The sequence below is a fragment of the Antechinus flavipes genome, chromosome 2 (assembly GCF_016432865.1).
Source record: "Antechinus flavipes isolate AdamAnt ecotype Samford, QLD, Australia chromosome 2, AdamAnt_v2, whole genome shotgun sequence".
In the NCBI taxonomy this organism is placed as follows: domain Eukaryota; kingdom Metazoa; phylum Chordata; class Mammalia; order Dasyuromorphia; family Dasyuridae; genus Antechinus; species Antechinus flavipes.
The window spans coordinates 3,454,521-3,476,260 of record NC_067399.1 but is presented as its reverse complement, the minus strand read 5'-3'; the positions used below and the strand labels follow the sequence as shown (position 1 = coordinate 3,476,260).

General features: G+C 43.7%; 1 protein-coding gene across 1 annotated transcript; it reads left to right on the top strand.

The window, feature by feature from the left end:
- Positions 1 to 565: 565 nt before the first annotated feature.
- TDRD15 (tudor domain containing 15) lies at positions 566 to 20,712 on the top strand. Its single transcript, XM_051982886.1, has 3 exons — positions 566 to 6,809; positions 15,402 to 15,560; positions 20,398 to 20,712. The coding sequence occupies exons 1-3, from the start codon at positions 566 to 568 to the stop codon at positions 20,463 to 20,465; spliced, it is 6,471 nt and encodes a 2,156-aa protein (XP_051838846.1). The 3' UTR covers positions 20,466 to 20,712.
- Positions 20,713 to 21,740: the final 1,028 nt, after the last annotated feature.

Below are 21,740 nucleotides of genomic sequence, written 5' to 3'. Positions count from 1 at the left end.
GAGGTCTGATTTCAGATACTCTTTTGTGCTCCTGCCTCTGCTGGGCTTCAGCTTATTCTGTCCTGGAACCCAAACCTGGGACTTCACTCTCTTGAGAGTGCCCATAGCCAACAAGGTTCTCACTCTTTGTGACCACATTCACCCACGAGTGCTTGTTTTTTCTTCCTTGCCACCAGCCATAGCCCAGGACCATGTTGGGTCATCCTACCGGGGCCCAGTGTCCAGAGCCAGTGAAAGACTTTGTAGTCTTCTCCTGACCTGCTGTCTGACCCCCTCCATAGGTTGCTTTGCCACACAGCTGCCCTGACGGCTTGTTGTTTGTTGATTCAGCAGTATCTATACTTCAATCTAGTCAAAACAACACTTTGATAAGATAAGGCTTTTCCTAAATTATTTTTGTAGCTCAAAGTTCACTTTGAAGCATTATTATATATTTGTGGGAGAATTTAGAAGAGCCAGATAACTTCTTGCCTTTTTTTTTTTTTTTTTTGCTATCGTCTCAGAATCCTCATTAAGTTGGTTTCTTCAGAAACTAATTCCTTCTTTAATTCTTGCTTTTCAGACAATGAATTCTAAGCCTGCATTCCCACCATCCTTAGACATGGATTTGAAGATTTCTCACATAGAATGTCTTTCCAAGGAAATTTTGGTGAAGTTTCAGGGCAAATATGATATCGAATGTGAATTTGACTATCACATATTGCAGAGTGAAATACAGCACATCCCCAAAGCCTGCGATAATGTTGGCGTTGGTGAATTTTGTTTGGTGGAAGAAAAAGAATCTGGAGAATGGCATAGAGGACAAGTCTTGGAAAATAAAAACCAGTTCTATAAAGTATTTCTCATAGATTGTGGGAAAGAATTGAGAGTCAGTGCTACCCACGTGGCTTCTGCCTGTGACAACTTATTTGAACTCCCTCCAAGGATAGCAGTTGGTGTTTTTGCCAACATACTACCTCTTGGGGAGAAGTGGTCTCCCAAGGCTTTAAATTACTTCATGTCATTAGTAGGACTTCAAGTGAAGGGACACGTGCAGGCCATTCTGCCTCATCAAATGGTTCTTCTGGAAGTTCCAAGAATCATCTCTGAGCTTCTTGAACTACAGTTGGGAAGGCTTGTGGACGGAGATTCGTTTCGTCTTATTGTAGAAATGTTAAAAGAATTTCCCCCAAATCCCTCTTGTTCCCAAATGCCAGATGTGCTGCAGCAACAGTATAAAAGACTCGGGTCTTCATTCAGCAACAACGAGATTTCACCCAGTTATCAACATGTCCTAGATAACTTGCAGCCATCCCTGTCAATTAACTGTATGGAGAGCGTGAAAATCGCTTCTGCCGTCAGTCCCAGTAGGTTTTATTGTCACTTAACAAAACGGTTGCTGGAGCTGGAAAACTTAATCACAGCGATGTCTTTGCACTATGAAGCAATCAGCAGAGAGAGAAATCCTTCAAGTGATAATTTTGGACTGCTTTGTGTCGCCAAAAGGAGAAATAGACAGTGGTATCGAGGGATTCTCCAGCAGCTCCTACCCCATGACCATGTGAAAATTTGGTTCATGGACTTTGGCAACAGTGAAGCTGTGCCCTCCAGCTATGTGAAGAAACTTAAGCAAGAGTTCAGTTTAGTGCCATTATTTTCTTTTCCATGTTCTCTGTCTCATTTCAGTAATCCAAATAAAGACATAAGGAATTCTCAGCTTAAGTTGTTTAAACAGGCTTTGTTGGGGCAGATGGTGTTTGCACATATCGATCAGTTTGATCCCGAGGAGCGCTTATATTACGTGACCTTCCACAGTCAAGAATCTGTGATCAGCCCCAAGAATCTGCTACAGGTAGTCAGACGCCCTCTGGCACACAGCCTGCTGATGGAGGGAGAGACCTCTCAGCCTTTGGGAGACAAAAAGGCCTCTCTTGGAAACAGTCCTGAAGTGGAGAGCTTTGCAGGTGATTCGACCCCAGTAAGCTCTACACCAGAAAAAGACCCTTTATCGAAGGTGACCATATGCTGGAAGACAGTAGAAATGAAAGTAAATTTTGCCTATGTGGCTTTTGTGGAGTATGTTCTGAACCCATCAAATTTCTGGGTACGCACTAATGATCATCAGAACAGATTCCAAGACTTAATGAAGAAGATAGGAGAATTATATGATTCTTGTGAGAAGGAAGAAATGATTCTTAGAAAACCAGAGCCTGGATTATTTTGTTGTGCTCGGTATAACAAGGACATGCATTTTTATAGAGCTGTCATCACTGAAGTTAATGGTTATAAGATTAATGTTTATTTTTTGGATTTTGGAAATACTGAATCTGTACCATTTTATGATGTAAAAATTTTGCTGCAAGAATTTTGTGAATTACCAGCACTAGCGATGTGCTGTTCCCTGGCTCATGCGTGTCCTACAGAAGATATATGGGTGAAGAAAGCAACGGATTTTTTTAAAAAGACAGTATTTGACAAAGCACTCCTACTTAAAGTTGTAGCCAAGAAAAATGACAAATATATCGTTAATGTACAGTGTGTCGAAGCCTCTGGGAAAGTTAATGTTGTTGGTCTTATGGTGCAAGCTGGTTATGCAGAATATTGGGAAGTAAAGCCAGATTGTCTTCCAAAACTTGGAACAGACTTTTTAGGACCAAATTTAAAACCTGAGCTCAACATTGCAGTTGCACAAGCCAAGCAGCCTCTTTTAACCGTAGCTGGCCACAGTTCTGTGAGCAAGTCAGAATTCTCAGTTGCTGCCTTTGCAGGATCAGAGACTCCTTTTCCTAGAAATCTAGGGCACGTATCCGGGACATGTGAGCCTCTGCATCCATACAAAGAATACGTCTTCAAGCCCGGAACTGTTATCGATGTTAAGTGTTCATATTTCTCTTGCCCTGGAGATTTTTCTTGCCAGCTGCAGAGTAAGTTACCAGAGCTTATGCTGCTCATGGAGCAGATGCAGAAATATTATGGGACCCATAATGACCCTTATCAGGCAGGACAGATCGCTTGTGTTGCCAGGTATGCGAAAGATGGAAAGTGGTACCGAGCAGCTGTTCTGACTCAAGTGTCCCCCAGAGAAGTGGATGTCATATTTGTTGACTATGGTAACCAGGAAAGAATTTTATTTAAAGATCTTTGTGCTATTAACCCGGACTTTCTTATTTTAGAGGGTCAGGCATTTAGATGTAGTCTTAACAACTTAATCGAACCTGTTAATTCTGAATCATTCAGTTGGACAACCAAGTCTTGCATAGACTTTGGAAACTTCATTTCTTTATATAATGGCCTATTGACTTGTATCATCTATGCTTTAGTTTTAATACAGCCAAATTGCCTGTGCAACATAGTCGACCTGCGGACGCCTTTCATCAGTGCCCGGGAATTTCTGGTCAATTGTGGTTGTGCACAACATAGTGCATTTTTAAAGTCTTTGCCAGCATCAGTGAGCCTTTACAGTTTCTGCTATTCTTCTTTTAACTTAAAAATCGGAAGCGAAGAAGAAGTTTATATATCCCACATCCGAAGCCCCAAAAAATTTTATTGTCAACTGAGGAGAAATAATCGAAGTCTGGAGGTTATAGCGGCAAAGATCGAAGAGATCAATAACTTCTCAAATTATCCAAAATTTGATGGCAAAACAAGATTATGCTTGTCTAGATACTTTGAAGATGGTCTCTTTTACAGAGCAATAGCATCTCCTGTGGATTTATCATCCTATTTGTTGGTATATTTTGTGGACTTTGGAAATAAACAAATAGTAGAAGGAAATAAATTGATCCCTATTTTAGACCATTCTTCAGAGTTGCTTTTTACACCTATGCAGGCAATAAAGTGCTATCTCTCAGATCTTCAAGAAGTAGATATTCCAACAGAAACCAATATCTGGTTTGAAGAAAACTTTCTAGGAAAATCACTGAAAGCAGTGGTGGTGTCGAGGGATTCAGATGCCCAACTTGGCTTAGAACTATATGATGGAAATCAGCAGATAAATCAGAAAATTAAAACCTTGCTTCAAGTATCTGGGAAAAAATATGACCAAGGAAGATACATGGAAAAGTTTCATAAAAAATACGAAAATAAAATGTTGAGTAAGGGATCATCAAAAGACAAAGTATATCACTGTCATTCTACCATAACGAAAACGAATCATCCCAAGTTTCTTGAAAACAAAGTGGATCACATTGTGAATTCTAAAGATGTACACGTTAAACTTCTAAGATCGCCAGACTCTTCTCCGATTGAGCCTGTTTTAAAAAGCAAGGTGAACCAACCTTTAAAGATGAGACTAAAAAATACAAATGAAAAAACTATCCCTGAATCTGCTTCCCAGTTTGACTTAATTAATGAAGGAAAACCATTATGTGCTGCATCAGAAACTTGTATAGCTAGACCGTGTATAGCTATAGCAAAAGCAGAGAGTGTGGCTAGACCACAAATCTCTGACCTTCCTCCTCCTCCTGTTCATCTAAATGCCAGAGTTAATGGCTACATATCAAATATATGGAGTCCAGCAAGTTTCCACATTCAGCTTGCGGAGAGTGAAGACTTAATCTTTACACTTGCAAAAGAACTAAATGAAGGGATGGCAGATCTAGATAGAGAGAGTGAATTGACTGCACTTTCAGTGGGAGATCTCGTGGTTGCAAAGTATGCTGTTGATAATGCCTTATATCGAGCAGTAATTAAGAACGTTTTATCAAGGAATTCTTTTGAAGTGGAATTTATTGACTACGGTAACACAGAAATTGTCAATTTGTCCCAAATCCATGAGCTTGATAGGAAATTTTTGACTGTTCCTCAGCTTGGCCTTCATGCTTTTCTCAGTGGAGTAAGATATAATGAGCCCGATGAATTATGGGACAGCAAAACAGTAGGTTACTTTGCTGAAAAAGTAAAAAACAAATTAATTTCTTGTGAATTTCTCAAGAAGCATGAGCAAAAGTGGGAAGTAAATATTATCTGTGATGAAAAGTGTGTTGTTAATGAAATGATGAAGTGGATAGCTTGTTCAAAGAAGCGAGAGAAAGTATCAAAAGTACCTGAAACTGTCTCTAAAAAAGTGACTCTTGTTATTGATAACAAAGAAAAGAAAGGGTCAAATGAAAATAAGCGTCCTAGAGCATCCTGCCACCAACCAGCTAAAATCCCCAAGTCTGAGTTAAAGCCTGGACAGCTTGAGAAGGCCGAGATACTTCATATTTCAAAATGTGGAAACTTTTCGGTGAAACTAAGTAAAAATGCACAGGTATCCTCCAGCTTGCTTTCCTTGATACTTAAAGAAGCCAAGGAAAACCCTTTCTTGCCTGTAGAAAATATAGAAGAAGGCTTAGAATGCCTGATAAAATCTAGATTCACGGCCACGTGGTGCCGTGCCAAAGTGGAGAAGTGTTTGGGAGAAGAGAAGATGCTCGTTTATTTGCTCGACTGTGGCCGCTACGAAGTGGTTCCCTTGTTGGGGACGAAGGAGCTCGGCCACGAGATTCGAAGCATTCCCCAACAAGCAGTGCCTTGCAAGTGGATTTGGATAGAAAATGCCAGAAAGATGTCATTTGAGTCCACGGCACACTTGTTCTCCCACCTGGAAACCAAAATCCTCTTTCTCCGCTATCTGGATGCTGCCTGGGAAGTCGAGATCTTGGTGGATGGCCTGTTGCTATTGGAGTACCTGAACTTTAGAGTTAGTCAGAGTGAGGAAAGAAAGCAGAATCGTTCAGAAATCGTTCTCAGCGTGGAGTCAAAGAGCCCCGTGCTATCCTTCAGAGTGAACTCTGTTAAATGGGCTCTTCTCCAGACTGACCGACAGTACAGAGGCTTTGCCACGGCCGTTTCTGACCCCTCGGACTTCTGTATGCAGCTAGAGGACTTCTTTGATACCATGTCTTCGCTGTGTAGACTGCTTTTGGCTCTGCCTGATCGCCTACCTACCCTGCCTCCACAGCTGGTCGTTCCAGGATCCAGCTGTTTGTTCAGATGTGGGTGGGAAGACCAGTGGAAGAGGGCAGAAGTTTCTGAAGTCTCCACTCAGTCGGTGCAGCTTCTGTTGATGGACTATGGCTTTTCCGTAAGCATTCCCCGCTCAGAGTGTGCTAACCTCCGGATCCTTCCCGATGAGCTTCTGTGTTTGCCGCGGCTGACTTACCACTGTGCCTTACATGGCATCCTCCCTGCTAATGGGGACCACTGGGAGGAGGCTGCAAAAGCTTTTTTTAAAGACTTACTGTCCAAGCCGGGCTTGTTCTTTCAGCCTCGGAAGTATAGTCCTGGGATGAAACTAGAAGTTGAAGTCACACATGGGAAAAATAGCCTGGCAGACCTGCTAGTGGTAGCTGGACATGCCGTCTTCTCTAAAGAGGTGGCTCATTTGGTGGCAGTGAATAGCATCCAGTCTACTAAAATTGAGTATAAGTTGCAGGGAAGGCACTTTTATCCATTATTAGATAAGAAGGTTTTTCCAAATGAAAACGTCCTTTTGACATGCACAGGGAAAGAGGGACCACAACAGTGGAAATTTGTTCCTTGGAAAGATGTCTACAAAAATATTTTTGGGAAGGCCACCCCTAGTACTTGTTTTCATTCTAGAAACTTGACCCTGAGGAAGAAAATTGGTAATGGAAAACACAAATCTAAAAGTACTATAAAGTTCGAGACATGTGAAAGAAACACGTTTTGGGAACAACATAATCACTGGAGAAACGAATCTAGTTGCATTGAAAATATTCCTGAAAACCTACCAGCAGAAGGAGCGTGGAAAACATATAACCTTTGTACCAGAATAAAAACGTTGAACATCAATGAAGAAATGGTACTGGAAAAAAAATCAAACCGTAAGTAACATTATGTTTGCTTAATTACCCTTTAATGCATCATGTTTGAAATTTAACTTGGGATTTAAAATAAAAAAGTTCCCATATACACAGTATGGATAGAGATCATAGCCAGGTCTGGCTTGTATAACAAACTCAACATATGAAAAAAATCTGAGTTTACAAAATGAACACATTGGGGAATGTTCAATTTGTATTATAAAATGAGTCTTCACTTTTCCACAGAGATTTGCTATAAAACTCTTTAAATAATTAAATTAAATTCAATAATTGAGACTTTCCATTTTCATACAGAATATCAAAGGAGTCATAAACATGTCATATCTATATTTAATATCTTCATTTCAAAAGGAAGTGGATTCTAGATTTCTTATGTACAGGGAACCGATAGAATTGTGGCTTACTCTTTTTGTCTCTTTCTGTATAATCGCAGGAGTTGAAAGAGAATGGGGGGAAAAAAGAAGAGTGGGGTAAAAAGCCCTAGAGAAATGTGGATAGCTGTATTGGGAAATTATATTTTCCCCTGTTTTTTAGTGCCTTTAAAACCCAAACCAAAAAAACTTTTCCTTGCTATGTTCCTGATCCCAAAGATCAGATCCAGGGGGTGTCTGTTCTGATGAATGTGCTACCAAGTATAACTTTGAAGAGAGGAGCTCATGCGGCACCCATGGGCTCATCAGGCTACCCTTCACCCGCCTACTCGTTATGGGAAGGGAGGAGAAAAAGAGGCTTTGGGTCTGCCTTTCCAAAAAAAGTGAGCTAGGACAAAACATTTGGGGTTAATCAGAAGAACTTTGCTGCTGTTAGTCAATAAGCATTTAATAAACGCCTACTGTGTGCCAGGCACATGGGCTCAGTGCTATAAAAAAAGCCCTCACTTTGGAGAAACTCGCCATTCAGTGGGGAAGACGGCACGCACAGGCAGTGTACAGCTATTCTGTGTACAGGATGAGATTCTCATCAGAAAAGGCACTAGTGTTAGGGGAATCTGGAAAGGCTTCTCATAGGAGGTGGGGGAGGGCCTGGCCCTTGTGGGAGCAGCCAGCTGGAGTAGAGTCTTAGAGATGTCACGGGGAGGAGAATGTGTCAGAGGGCAAGGGGAGGATGGGGCGGGGAGGGAGAGTATGAAGTCTAAACAGACTGGGAAGAGAGGGCTGGGCGGGCAGGAGATTTTATATTTGATCCAGGAGGTGATGAAGAACTAGCAGAGTTGATCAAAGAGGGGAGTGATATAATCAGATCTGTTTTTGGAAGGAAAGGAAGGAAACAGAACTAGCATTTATTCTGCACTTAATGTGTCAGGCACTAATCTCAGGGTTTGCTAATATTCGCATTTACTCTTTGTAACAACTCTGGGAGGTCAATGCAATTATCCCATTTTACAGATGAGCAAGGAAACCGAGGCAGGCAAGTATATGCCCAGTTATACAAGAAGGTGTCTGAGGCTGAATTAGAACTCGGGTCTTCCTCGGGCTCGGCGCTCTGTGTGTTGTGCTGCTCACTCTCCACTTCTGCCAAGAAATGTGCTTGAACTTCACAGTCCATGGAGACTGCACCGTACAGGTCCCCACAGTGACCTGGGGGTCAGGCCCACCTTGGAGCACACTGATGAGGAGCCTTGTGAGGCTGCCCCTGTGGGGGTCTGGGGCCAGAAGACCTTTACTCATGGAGTTTGCCAGGGACGCCTGCTTTGGCCTTCAGCTGCTTCCTAGAGCTGCTCTCTGTACGTTGGTCCTATGTGTCTCACCCGTGGGTCTCCTGCTTCTGTGGAAGCTCCCCCATTCAGAAGTTCCCAAATGGGAAGCCCTCTCTCTTCACTTGCCTCTTCTCTCATTGGTTACCTGAACACCCTGTCAATACCATGTGATGGCGTTTTAAGACTTCTGCCCTCTCTCCCCTCTTGGATGTGAAAAGTGAGTGTTCTTTGCTCTGTGCTCACCTCACTGACATGTCTTCATTCTCAGCGCCAAATAGACTCTGCTTTGTGCCCTTTCTTGCTCTTGCACTTCACAGGATCTCCTCAAAAGAGTCCTGTGGCTTAATGTCTTCTTATTTCCTTCTTTTCTACGCATAAAATAAAGGACTGAATAGCAATCACTCAGAACCCTAGCATCTTGTCACTTTGGGGAGATCCCCTTGCTTAGAGGAGATTTGTAACCTAGGTCAGATTTGGATTAAAAAAATTCTTAATAGGTTTTATTTTCTCCAGTTATGTGTAAAACAATTTTAAAAAATTGTTTTTAAAACTTTGAGTTTTAGATTCTCTCCCTTACTCCCCACCCCACCCTCAGTGAGAAGGCATGTATGAAGTAACATAAAACATTTCTATAAAACATTGCAAAACCCCCCCACAGATCTCCTTCCTCCCCAAAGAAGAAACCCTCAAAAACAAAAGCAGGACAAAAAGTAGGCTTCAGTTTGTATTCAGATATAAGCTGTTCTTTCTCTGGGTATGAGCAGCGTTTTTCCTCCTAAGTCCTTCAGAATAGTCTTGGATCATTGTCCAGCTGATCATCTGACAACATCGCTGGTACTTTGTACACGCTATATTTCACTTTGCTCATGGTTTTCCTGAGGGCATCCTTCTCATTATTTATTATAGAACAATTAGATTCCATAAGGATCATGTTTCAAAATTTACCAGCCATTCCCCAATTGCTTCCCCTCACTTTCCAATTCTTTGTCCTGAGAAGGGAGCTGCTATAAATAGTTTTGTATATATAACTCCTTTTTCTTTTTTTAAGTTTTTTTTTTGGGAATTCATGCCTAGTATAATGAAATAGGCTTTTGGGTATAGATCATATTTTTGGATCATTTATTAATAGGGGAATACCTGTTTTTTGAATAACTAAATTTGCCTCAGTTCCCTGTACATTTGAGGTTTTCATCAGAGAAACTTGCTTCAACATTCTTTACATAATTACTACTGCTAATTGTATTTCCCCACTTTATTATATTCTTTCTCTCCTTTCACTCTGTCCCTCCTCAAAATTGTTTTGCTTTTGACTATCCTCTCCCCCAGTATACTCTCAACTTCTATCATCCTCTCCCCTTTTTATTTTCCCTTCCCTTCCTTCTTTCTTGCAGGAAAAAATAGATTTCTATACCCATATTAAGTGTGTATATTATTTCCTATTTGACCCAGTTCAGATGAAAGTAAGATTCACTCAACCCCCGCCTCCCTATCAATCTCCTTCTTCCCCTGCATTGTAAAAACTTGTTCTCACCTTTTATGGCAGATAATTTACACCTTTCCAACTCTCCCTTTCTTTTTCTTTCAGTACATTCTTCTGTCACTCCTTCATTTTATTGTTTCAGATATTAGGCCTTCATATTTAACTCAAACCTGTGCCCATTGTCTATTTATACTCTTAAGTGCCCCAATAATGAGAATATCTTAAAAGTTACAGGTATCATTTTCCTAAATAGATTTATAAATCCAAAGTCCCTTATGATTTCTCTTTCCTGATTACCTCTTTATACTTCTCCTGAGTCACATTTTCTATTTAGCTCTGGTTTTTTCATCACAAATGTTGGAAAATCCTCCATTTCAGTGAATGTCCATCTTTCCTAGATTTCCTAGAATCATAGTCAGTTTTTCTGGGAAGGTGGTTCTTAGTTGTAATCCTCACTCCATTGCTCTTCAGAATATAATATTCCAAACCCTCTGGTCTTTTATTGTAGAAGTTGCTATATTTTGTGTTACCCTGACTGTGGCTTTTTATACTTGAATTATTTCTTTCCAGATGCTTGTAATATTTTCTTCTTGATCTAGGAGTTCTGGAATTTTGTTATAATATTCCTAGGAGTTTTTATCTTGGAATCTTTTAGGAGGTGATTGGTAGATTCTTTCCATTTCTGTTTTACCCTCGGGTTCTAAAATATCAGAACAGTTTTCCTTGATAATTTCTTGAAAGATAATGGCTCTTTTTTTGATCATGGTTTTCAGGTAGACCAATCATTTTAAAATTTTCTTCCCAGATTTGTTTTTCAAGTTACTGATTTTTCCAGTGAAATGTTTCACATTGTTTTCTATTTTTTTCATCCTCTTGGTTTTATTTTATTGTTTCTTGATTTCTCATAAAATTATTAGCTTCCATTTGCTGAATTTCCAACTTTTAAAGAATGATTTTCCTCAGTGAGCTTTTGTACCTCCTTTCCAATTTGGCCAATTTTGCTTTTTAAGGCATTCATGTCCTCATTAGCTTATTGTACTTCTTTTGAATCACTCTCATTTCTCTTTCAAATTTTGCCTCTACTTCTTACTTGATTTTCAAAATCCCTTTTGAGCTCTTCCATGACCGCATCTTTGGACAACTTATAGGACAGCTTGACGCTTTAGCTCACTGCTGCAGGCTGGAGAGCAGGTGCTTGCTCTGGTTGTTGTCTAAAACTTGCTCAGAAGGATAAAACCACAGGCCGGCCCTTCCCGACTGAGTTTTCTTAACTATCTTGTGAAGTGCAATAAATGATAAAGGGATCTAAAAAGGATCTGTGATTGGTTACACTGAATGATTGATTCAGTTTATCCAACTTTTTTTTTTTTAAGAAATCATTTAAATTCCAGCTATTCAGAGTGGGTAATGTTTGAATCATTGCTTTTCTTTTAGTCATGACTTGATAAATCAAATATAGAAAGTGCCAATTGCTAAAACATGGATAGAGTCCTGGAGCTTGAATTAGGAAGACCTGATTTCACATCTTGTTCCAGATGCTAAGTGATGCTAATAGTGAGCCTAAGAAAATTGCTTTCCTTCTGCCTGCCTCAGTTTCCTCATCTATAAAATAGGAATAATGATGGCACTTGCCTCTCGGCTTTTCTGTTATGAGATATTTGTAAAGTTCTTTGCAAACATTAAAGCATAGTATATGTCACTTAGTTTATAAAGCTGGATAAGGAACTTAGGAAAATTGAAATGTTATTTAAATCTTTGGGAAATATTTTTTTCTCCATGGCATCATGGGCACATAAGAACTCACATTTGTAAAGAGCCTTAAGATTTACAAAGCACTGAGTTTGCATTCTCCTGATAAAGTAGCTCATTCACAAATGGTCCCCCCTCCTTTTTTGTTTGTTTTGAGTGGAGATTAAATGTGTTTGTCACTTTGTTAGTTGGCAAAATTTATATTTTGGCCACTGGGTGTTAACTGACACTAAATTGGACTAAGTATGATTTAGTTGATAACTTTAACTTTTTGTGCAATCACTGCCAGTCCCCAGGTTTGAATCTAAGTGTTGTAGACTACTAGAGATGAAAAGACACCTGAAACAGAACCAGGGAAACAGCATTTGCACTGTCTGACCCCCACATTTTGCAGATGAGGAGTCTGATCCCCACAGAGCTTAAGAGAATTAGTCCAGTGTCTTAAAGTACAAGTCAGAAGCAGAATCCTGAGTACAGCCATTATTCACCATTCATTAATCCTTTAAAAAAAAAATAATGATCTGTTTTTCACTTCTTTTCATTTTCAGATCTGTCCTTCCCCGCTCTATCTAGTCAGGCTTCCCCTTTTTTAAACAAAAATGAAGTGAAAGGGAGAAGAGAGAGGAATTCATAACCAACCAACATTGCAGCCTTGTTTGACAGCATATTTATGTACGGTATCTGACTCCCACAGTCTCCCGCCACTGTAAAGAAGGGCAGAATAGGACTTTTTTTTAGATTTTTCCTAAGGCCAAACTTGGCTGTCATAATTCCCCCTTTTATTAATACAGTAATAGTACATGTTGTTTCCTAGCTCTTACTATGTTTTACATCAGGTCGCAGAGGACTTTCCCTGCTTTCTCCACATTCATCATCTCTCGTGGTTCCGTAATATCACATCATAATCACCCCCCACAGTCTGTTTGTCGCCCCCCCGGCCCCCTCCCCCCCCCCCCCCCCCCGCTCCAGCACTTACTTGTTTCTAACATCTCACTTCCATAGAAGGCCTCCAGATGGCCTGCTTTCAAACTGTCAGGGCGCCTGCTTTCTTCCACTACTATAGGTTCATGATCTTGATTATGATCATATGATTACCTTCTTTACTTTCCCTTAGCTGTCCCATGTCTCTCTGATCAGTCTTGCTTTTTCTTCCTTGTCACCTCCTAGATACTCCCCTTTCTTGTTCCTCACAAAGGCACAGCCTTGATCCAACCCCACATCACTTTTCCCTTTTATTGCATTTCTTTCCACTTTCTTTGCCTCCAGTCTCTGCTACAGTCCATATTCCACAGTGGGCTTTTTTTTTTTTTTAATACTGTCAGTCTGTCTGCTAGAATAGTCAGCTAGACAAACCAGGAGGTAGGAGGAAGGAATAGGACCAATGAGTGACTGACTTGGACGCTACTCTCATCTGAACTGTTCAGAGGAGGAAGGAAGGCTGTGTGAGATTTGGGTACAGAAAAACATTTCACTTCATGGGGAAATGGGAAATAAAGGGTTTGGGGGAAGGTGGCTCATTAAAGAGAAGCTAGATTAAGGGAGGGATTAGTCCTATGCAAAACAAGTGCTAATTATATGCCAGGAATATTTTTTAACACTTTTTTTTAGATAGCAAAGAATTGAAATCTGAGGAGATGTCCCTCTGTTATTAATCAAATACTTAGCTAGCTTTACTGGTTTGATATATAAATGTGAAGGAATAAATTATGCTACAAAATGATGAAGGGGATGGTTTCAGAGAAATCTGGGAAGATTTGTATGAACTGATGCAGGATGAAGTGAGTAGAACCAGGCCTAGGAACACTAGTCAGGAGAGAGAATTCCCTGTGTAGAAATGAAAGGCGAAACATGACTCATGGAAATATGTTTAAAAATTGTACATGTAAAACTTTTGTTTGCTGTCTTGGTGGGGGGAGTGGAAGGACAGAGAAAAAATTTGGAACTCAAGATCTTAAAAAGTGAATGTTGAAAACCGTCTTTATTTGTAATTGGAAAAATAACATGCCATTAAAATTTTAAAAAATAAGCTTTTTTTCCCCAAAAGATTATATGTTGTAGAGAAAATGCCTTCATTGGGAGATGAAATACTCCCTACACTAAACAGACACACACACACACACACACACACACACCCAATCCACATTTTCAATCTAAAGAAAAAATTAACTTAATTGTTTGAAAAATGAAAGGCAAATTTGTGGGTCCCTTTGGGAAGAGAAATTTGGAAAGAGCTCATTTGAATTAGCAACCAGTAGGTATGCACATAAAATATGGAGTCATTTGGAGGAATATTCCCAGCTCTTGGATGTTAGTAGTGTACATAGTGGAAGAGAAATGAAACGAAGAGAAAATAGACCCTCTAAAGAGATGCTGTACATATAAAAACAGAGGAGCTGTCCAGAGGAGCCCCTGGGACAACGAGAGGCGTCTGGGCTGGGTTGGTGCCAGCATTTGTCTGGCTGAGGAAGGGTTTGGTGGGGATTTGTGAATGGGGACGGCATCTCTCAGTAAGTAAAAGCCATGAGCCTTGTTCACGTAGCAAGCAAAGCTGTGATCTGGGGCTGGGAGAGCTCTAGCAACTGGGGAGAGCAGGGAAATTCCTTCTGGAATGTGGGGCCCAAATGGGACCTTGAGATAGAGGTGTCGGGAGCCGAGATGAGGAGGGAGGTCGTGTGGAGCAGTATGTGCAGTCGGGAGGAAGAGATGGGATGTTGTGAGCAGCTCAGGGCTGGCAGCCAGCTGTGCTGCCCGGCGTGGGCTGGAGCTGCGGGTACCAAAGCCAGGCCAGTCAGAAAAGGTGGGGCTGGACTTTAAGGGTTACCCCACCAAGTTTGCATGTTCATCTGAGAGACACCAAGGAACTATTGGAGCTTGGGTGGAGGAACCTGGGCTTCGGGATGCAGTGGTGGGGAGGGGGGATGTCGTCGTTCAGGGAGAGTTGAACAGGACCTGAATGTAGCTGACAGCTCTGTCAGGGCACAGAGGAGACATGGGAGAGAAGAGAAGGGAGACCTGGTAGCACGTGGTTGAGCTCTGGGGGGGGGGGTCACTGGCCCTAGCCTTTAGTTAACATCACACTGCTCATCTTTATGATTTTCATGAGGAAAACCTCTAAAGGGCAAAGAGTTGTAGGAGTATCATTGTTATCGTGGGCAGACCTCAAAAAGCCAACGTCCAGTAGTCTCTTAGAGATGGGAGTGAGATCCCAGCTGCGTAGATTGATTTAGGAGCCATCTGAGCAACAGTTCTAGCCACAAGTTTTCAAACTTAACCAGCTTTGAAATGAAAATAGAGTGAGTTGTTTATGTAAATATTGCTGTATATTCATGAATGATTTTACTTTGATTTCTCTATTTTAAAGAAAAGGTTCATGTGTTTTTTAAAACATGTATTTCTAAGTATATATAATCAGTTTTAAAGAATTAATTCATCTTTTGTGAAACCATATGAAAAACAGTTGAACTTTTTTTTTAGTAAGTGGATATAAAATTGGTGAATCCCTGGCTCTTTTCCCCCACGCTGCCACGTTAGGGTTTGAGTAACAAGTGCCCTTGACTGAAGAATGTTTGGCTCAAACAAGTTTCGTAAAAAGGGTATGGGGTGTGTTTAACCCCATTAGACCAAGGGCCCTTAGCAAGCCCAGAGCTGTTATGTTCTTGTTTTTCAGAGGAGGGAGGTGAGAATTCAGATCATTTCAGCATCAGTTTGCCAGCTACTGTTCAAAAGGAAACCAATTTGGGAATCAGTTTGCCGGCTACTGTTCAAAAGGAACTTAATCCTGGGAGTCCTGAGGGATGCGCCCACCACTCCACAATGTGTGGTGACGGTAAGTATCTGAAGGGGGTTGGATCGACGTTGGGTTTCCCAATTTCCCGTTGTTCCCCCCTCGCTTCAGAAGTGGATGTTTTCACTTAGAAATTAGGCTCAGGAAATCCTGAGTCCGGTGAGGAGCAGAGCATCAGGTTCAGTTGGGGGCAGATAATCTGATTTGGGGAAGCCGTTGCTCCTTGTGCTCTGGAAACGGGATGGGCTCACACATGTGCGAGCTTGACAAAAAGAACTGCAAAGCTGCATGAGAGAAGTAAGACGAAGCGGCTCTGGGAGGGCCTTTGATTGGGGGGGGGATGGAGGCCCCTCCTAAGGACAGGGAGACGAGGGAGGCTCCCGAGTGTTCAGGGTGCGTCGAGTTGGTCACAGGAGGATGCGGGGGAGAGGGAGGCAGTTCAGGCTCAGGGAGCAGGGTCAGGCGGAGCTTTGCCCATGAGGATGTGGGGTGCTGAGCCGTGGGACACGATGGGCTCTCTCTTCTCAAGGAGTTTGCCTCGCTTGGGCCTGTGCAGAGGGAGAGGATTGTGGGAGGAGGTGTGAGGATCAGTGGTTTGGGCCCTGAAGGTGGAGGCCCAGATTCCAGCCCTGGGCCTCCCTTAGCAGGAGGGAGGGGAAAGCTTTCTGGGCAGGGGAGGGAGGGAACCAGCTTCATGCTCAAGGAATTGGTCTGGCTGTGAGTAAGGGAGAGAGGTCCTCTGTCTGCGGAAGAGGGGTTGCCACGAGTGCATCAGAAGGCAAAAGGGAAGGGGCCAGGTGCTCACCTGAAGTGTGGAGGCTTGGTTTGGGCCGGGCCGGCCGGCTCCCTGATCAGTAGTGATTTAGAACATTTCCTTTTCTTCTATGTAGAATTTTCCTGATCTTCTCCTAGCTACTAGTTACCCTTCCCCAAACGATTCCTTTTATTGCCATCTTATAATCTCCTTGCTGTGTTTGATGTTCACGCTTGTCTTCCCCTGTAGAATATAAACGGCGGGTCCTTTTTAGCGTTTTCTTTTTATCTCAGGGCTCGGCACATAAGGGCGAAATAATGCTTATCGACAGATTGGGTGACATCGGCCTGCGTGTGTCAGGAGAGACATGGGATGGTAGCAACGTGACAGAGCACAGGGCACTCATTTTTAGGGAGGGTCAGCGGCACATTGAGAAGAAGCGGCTGTTTTTGCTTTGGAGACCAGAGGGGAGGGGGAGGACTTGGGGAGGAGGAGAGGGGCAGAGAGAGGAGGATCTGAGTTCATAGGATCTGTTGGCTGCTGGCAGTGTTCTCCATGGTGCAGAAGACTGACTTCCGTAATGATTGGGGTGCAGTGAAGAAAGGCAGCTGGAAACGGAGCAGCTCCGGGGACGTTGGGGAGCCCAGACTCGTCAGAGCTGTTTTGGGCAAGATTCCTAGGAAAAGGTCGTCATTCCAAAACGTCTCATGGGCTTTCGTGCAGCTGCTATTTCCCCGCTTAAGCTTGTTCCGCCTTTCACGGGGTCACAGTTTGAGCTGAGAGACGCTAGAGCCCTTCCGATTGAGTCCTTCCATTTTAGGGAGGAAAAACTAGGACACGGGGGTGTGTGTGTGTATGACTGTCTGTGATCCTATAGGGAGTTAGGCAGGGGTTTGAGTCCCGCTGAAGACCAGCTCCGCGCTGTGGGTTACACCCGACTCTGTGGCCAGAGCTTTGTTCTTAGCTACTTCTCTTCACAAAGGTGGTCCTGTCACATCCCGTGCTCGGCCTTCTGAGGAGGGGCCGAGTCTGGGCTGCCCTTGGTGAGCCATTCGTACCCGGGCTCCAGGTGGGCTTCTGGAGGCCCCAGCCCTCCCACCACAGTGCTAGAGGGGCCAGGGAGGGACCGGAGGCCACACATGCCCAGCAAGGCTGTTCTAGCGCCATCCTTCCCTCAGAGCTTGGAGACAGCCCAAAGGCACTGGGAACCACCGGCCTGCCCGCCCCACTGCCCACAACCCTGGGGAGACTCCCCGCCACCCAGGACCCAGAAAGGCAAGTTCTGCTCTCCGGAGCCCTTGGCCCTGTCCAGTGGCTCAATCCCAGAAATGAATTTTTTCCCAGGGGAAATGACATTAAAGGAGCTTTAGCTTTGCCCCTGCCCTCTTAGAGCCAAGGGCTCGTTCTGCCCAATTGGCAGCTGAAACTTCCCTATGTGCTGTCCCCCTATGTAGAGTGGGAACTTCTTTGGTGGCTTTTTGCTGTGTATCCCCGATGTGGCCGACATCCATTCACTCCCTCACTCCCCTCTTCCCCTTCCCCTCAGTCTGTCCAGTTGCCACAAACAGGCTGTTCTGGGCGGGGAAGGAGCAGAGGCAGCGCACAGCTTGGGCTTTCTGGCGAGGGGGTTGGGGGAGTAGACAGAGAAGGTGCCCGTCAATGAAGACAGTGGAAGCATTGCTGCCGATGGGCAGGGTGTCAGGGAGAGCTTCCCGGAAGAGGTGGTCTCTGGGCTGAGCCCAAAGAGAGCCAGGGGTTCCAGGAGGGGAGGGTGAGGAGGAATGGACACAGCCAGGGCTGCAGCTCAGCCAGGACAGTGTTTTGCTGGGATGGTGGCCCATGGCGATGAGGGAGAGGAGGGGAGAATGATTTCAGGCGAGCCTGATGGGAGCTTGGCTTTTAATCTGGAGGCCCCTAAGGCGGCATTAAGAGGAGGGGGTGTCCCGAGAGCCTGTGGTTCTGCTGTGTTTTCTGTGGTCGTTGTCAGCAGAACCCACCGAGAACACTCGAGTCTTGAGCGTTTCGGAATTTTTATTTTTGAAAGCTCCTCATTAATGGGAGAGGAATCTCTTCCACGTGGTTGAATTAAACTTAGAGTTCCTGAAAGAAGGATGGAGGGACTCGGGGACATGTGAAGGAAAACCAGGCAGCGTGCGTGCTTCCGGGGGCCGAATGCCTGCATAATACAGGGGATTACAGAGGTGAGCCGGAAGCTGCCAGGACGGCGAGGGAGAAGTGGGATTCAGTGAGAGATGGACTCCCAGCCGGCAGTCTGAGGTGACCTCTGTAACCAGGGGATCTGGCTATTCAGGGAGAGGGACGTGGCCCGGTGACATGCTTGAGAGATGTGAGGAAGGCCTCGGGCCTTGGGTTTCACCCACAAGAGACAGGATGAGGAAACGGAGGCTTGGGACCTTTTCTCTGGGAGAGAAAGCCAGACTCCGGGGAAGGGCAGGTGGAGGGAGGCTTTTGGGAGGAGCCTCCCTCATCCTGTTTTACAAATCCATCATGGGCCGGGAGGGGAAGGGTGGGGAAGAGAACATCCAAATCTTGGTTTTGTGAAGGTTTAGGAGAAGGGAATCGCGCTCTAAACTCGGGTGTCCATTGTAGAAATCAGCAGGAATCGAGCCTGTGAGTTGGTATCCCAAGTACCATGGGCATCGGGTACAGTGTGGGTCTTTGGATGGGGTTCTGAAGAAGGACTGCAGGTCCCCTGCGGGCCGGACACATGAGACATTCTGCCCTGGGGAAGCGAGGACGCGTGTAAAGTGACCAAATGCAAAGTGGGAAATAAAAGGTGGGCTTTGTGCAGGGTGGGGCTGGAGGTGCTCTGAGGCAGAGGGGAGAAGGGGAAGGTGCTCCAGGCCTGGGGGCCAGAGAGTGCAGCGAGGAAGGCTCGATCCGGTCTCTGGGTGAGGGGTGGGGATGGACAGTGAGGCAGGAAACACAGGCTGGAACCAAGGGCAGAGGCAGCCAATCCCAGGGGCTTCTGTTGTAACCTAGAGGCAGAAGTGTCCTTGAGGAGACAATTGTGGCCGCCCAGTGAGAAGCGGGGTGCACTAGAGTGGAGAGAGATTGGAGTCGAGGAGACCCGTAAGGAGCCACTTGGGTGTAGGGAGAGGGGATGGATGAACACCTGAACTAGGAAGGGAGCGAATGAAGGAGGGGAAGGCAGCAGAAATGGCCCCGTGGGATTGAGGAGGGGGGGTGAGGAACGAGGTTCAAGCCTTGGATTGGTGGCGTCCTAGACAGAAATTGGGGAGTTTGGAGAGGATGGTGTTGAGTTTGCAGTGTCTGAGGACATCCGGGATGAATGTCTGGTGAGCGCTTGGAGCTCAGCAGACATTTTCTGCTGAATATTCTTCCCTTCCTCCCCCACATGGGTGTCACGACTCCATCGTCTCCTTGTTCTTTCCATCTGGCTCAGTCTCAGTCGAGTGTCCCACCTTGGGGGGTCCCCAAGATTCTGTCAAAGGCACCACCAATCCTCCTCATTGCCTGGGTTCATGACAGAGATGGTGGAGAGAAGGATGTTCAGATGCTATAGAAAAGGTGGGGGGAAGACCGTCTGCTCCATGAGACACAGGCTGGAGAGATGGGAAGGATGGGGAGGGTTTTTTAAGGAGGCTGGAGAGCTCAGCTGTTCAAAGGTAGGTGGAGGTGGAAGACTGGGAAAACTGGGGAAAAGGTGAAGAAGTTCCCTATGAGGGAAAGGTGTTTTGGGATGGAGAGAAGGGGAAAGGAGGAAAATGCAGTAGATATACAAAAAGGCTACAGTTGGGGGAGAAAGCAAAGCCCCCTGGGTGTCTGAACCAGGTAGAAAATTCACGTAGCCACTGCCTTCTTTATTGGCTAAGATAAGCTTTCTGAGGAGAGCCTCGTGTGGCAAGAGCCAGGTTCAGTGTCCCCGAATATGCTCTGAGTGAGGTGATGTTTCCTCACATTTTAATAAGTTGGAACCTAACTTATCCAGAAATGATGAGTGCTGAAGACTGTGCCTTAAAAGTTCATATGGCTCTGATGGGATTGTTCCTCTCTCAGTCTGGCAGAGCTGCTCACGTTTAGAATGTAGCCTTTGTTATCTTTTATTAAAATGGCCAATAATCCTGTGGTTTCTTTCCTTAGCTATTGAAGATTCCAACGATTTTCTTCAGTTAGGGGATGTACAGCTGAAGAGGAACCTCATTTCATGAGGATGTTTTGTTTTCCCATGCATCTGGGAGGGGTGTGTGTGTGTGTGTGTTTTGTGTTTTCTACAAAATGTGGCTTAAATTATTTTGGTTAAACTCTTAAATTAATGTTGGAAATGAAAAGATTGCTATTTTCATGAAGTATTCACATCCTTGGCTTTTTTTTTTTTTTAACCTAAGCTTGATCACAGTCCCAGTTTCCGTGGCCCTTTTAATTTGTCTTGCATCTTTCACGGGAAGATATTTTATATTTGCCAGTGATAGAAAATAGACACAATTTGAAAAGGGTATCTATATTGCTAAGTTCCTTTTCATTAGTATTAGAGAATTGATTTTTTCTTGTTTTAGACAAAAATTTAAAATAGTTTGAGGCTTCTATAAACCTAATGATAGATTGAAAAAATTTTTTTCTTCTGTAAGTCCTTGTCAGCTTTAAATCTAGCAAGTTTTGTTGAAGTAACAATTGCTGGGAGACAGTTATAGGTTCAGATTTAAGTGGGGTACAAGGAGAGCAGCTTCAAAGAAGCAGAAAGCACATGACAGCCATGAGGCTTGCTTCATTTTTTTCATTGGATTTGCCTTTTTAAAATTGGATAATTATTTTAACACTTTTTGGTTGCTTTGCATGGTTCTGATACGTCAAGGAAAAAAAATCCCCAAAGAGTATTTTAAGAAGTCACTTGACTTTTCTAATACTTTTTTTTGGCATTGGGACTTTAGGGCATCTGGGTGACACTGTGGATAGAGTGCCTGGCTTTGAGTCAGGAGACTACCTAAATTCTAGCCTTAGACACTTACTAGCTGTGTGGCAAGTCATTTTACTCAGCCTCAGTTCCTCACCTGTAAAATGAGCCAGTAAAATAAATGACTAAGCATTTCAGTATCTTTGCCGAGCAAACCTCCAGTGGTGTAGTAACAGCAAAAAATTGGGACTCGGCTCTGACGTCTTAGGAACCCCTTCCGATTTTCCCTTAGTCTGCTAGCAGGAAGCCCCCTGAGAATGGCAGTGTAGTGGTTTTGCGCAAAATATTTACAAATGAAAAAATCTCTCCAGTGTATGTTGTATGTGGAGCTGATCTCACCCACCCCAATGCTTTTGAACAGCAACTGCACCAACTATCAGCTAAATCCAGCCCGATTTCTCCATTGTTCTAGATCTGGGTTCTCCTCCTCCTTGCCACAGATTAGTTCCTAGTTTGAATTTGCCTTAATGTGTTCAGATATCTTGGTATGTAGTGAAGTTTTAAAAATATAAAAAGTCTTCTCATTTTGTAAGTT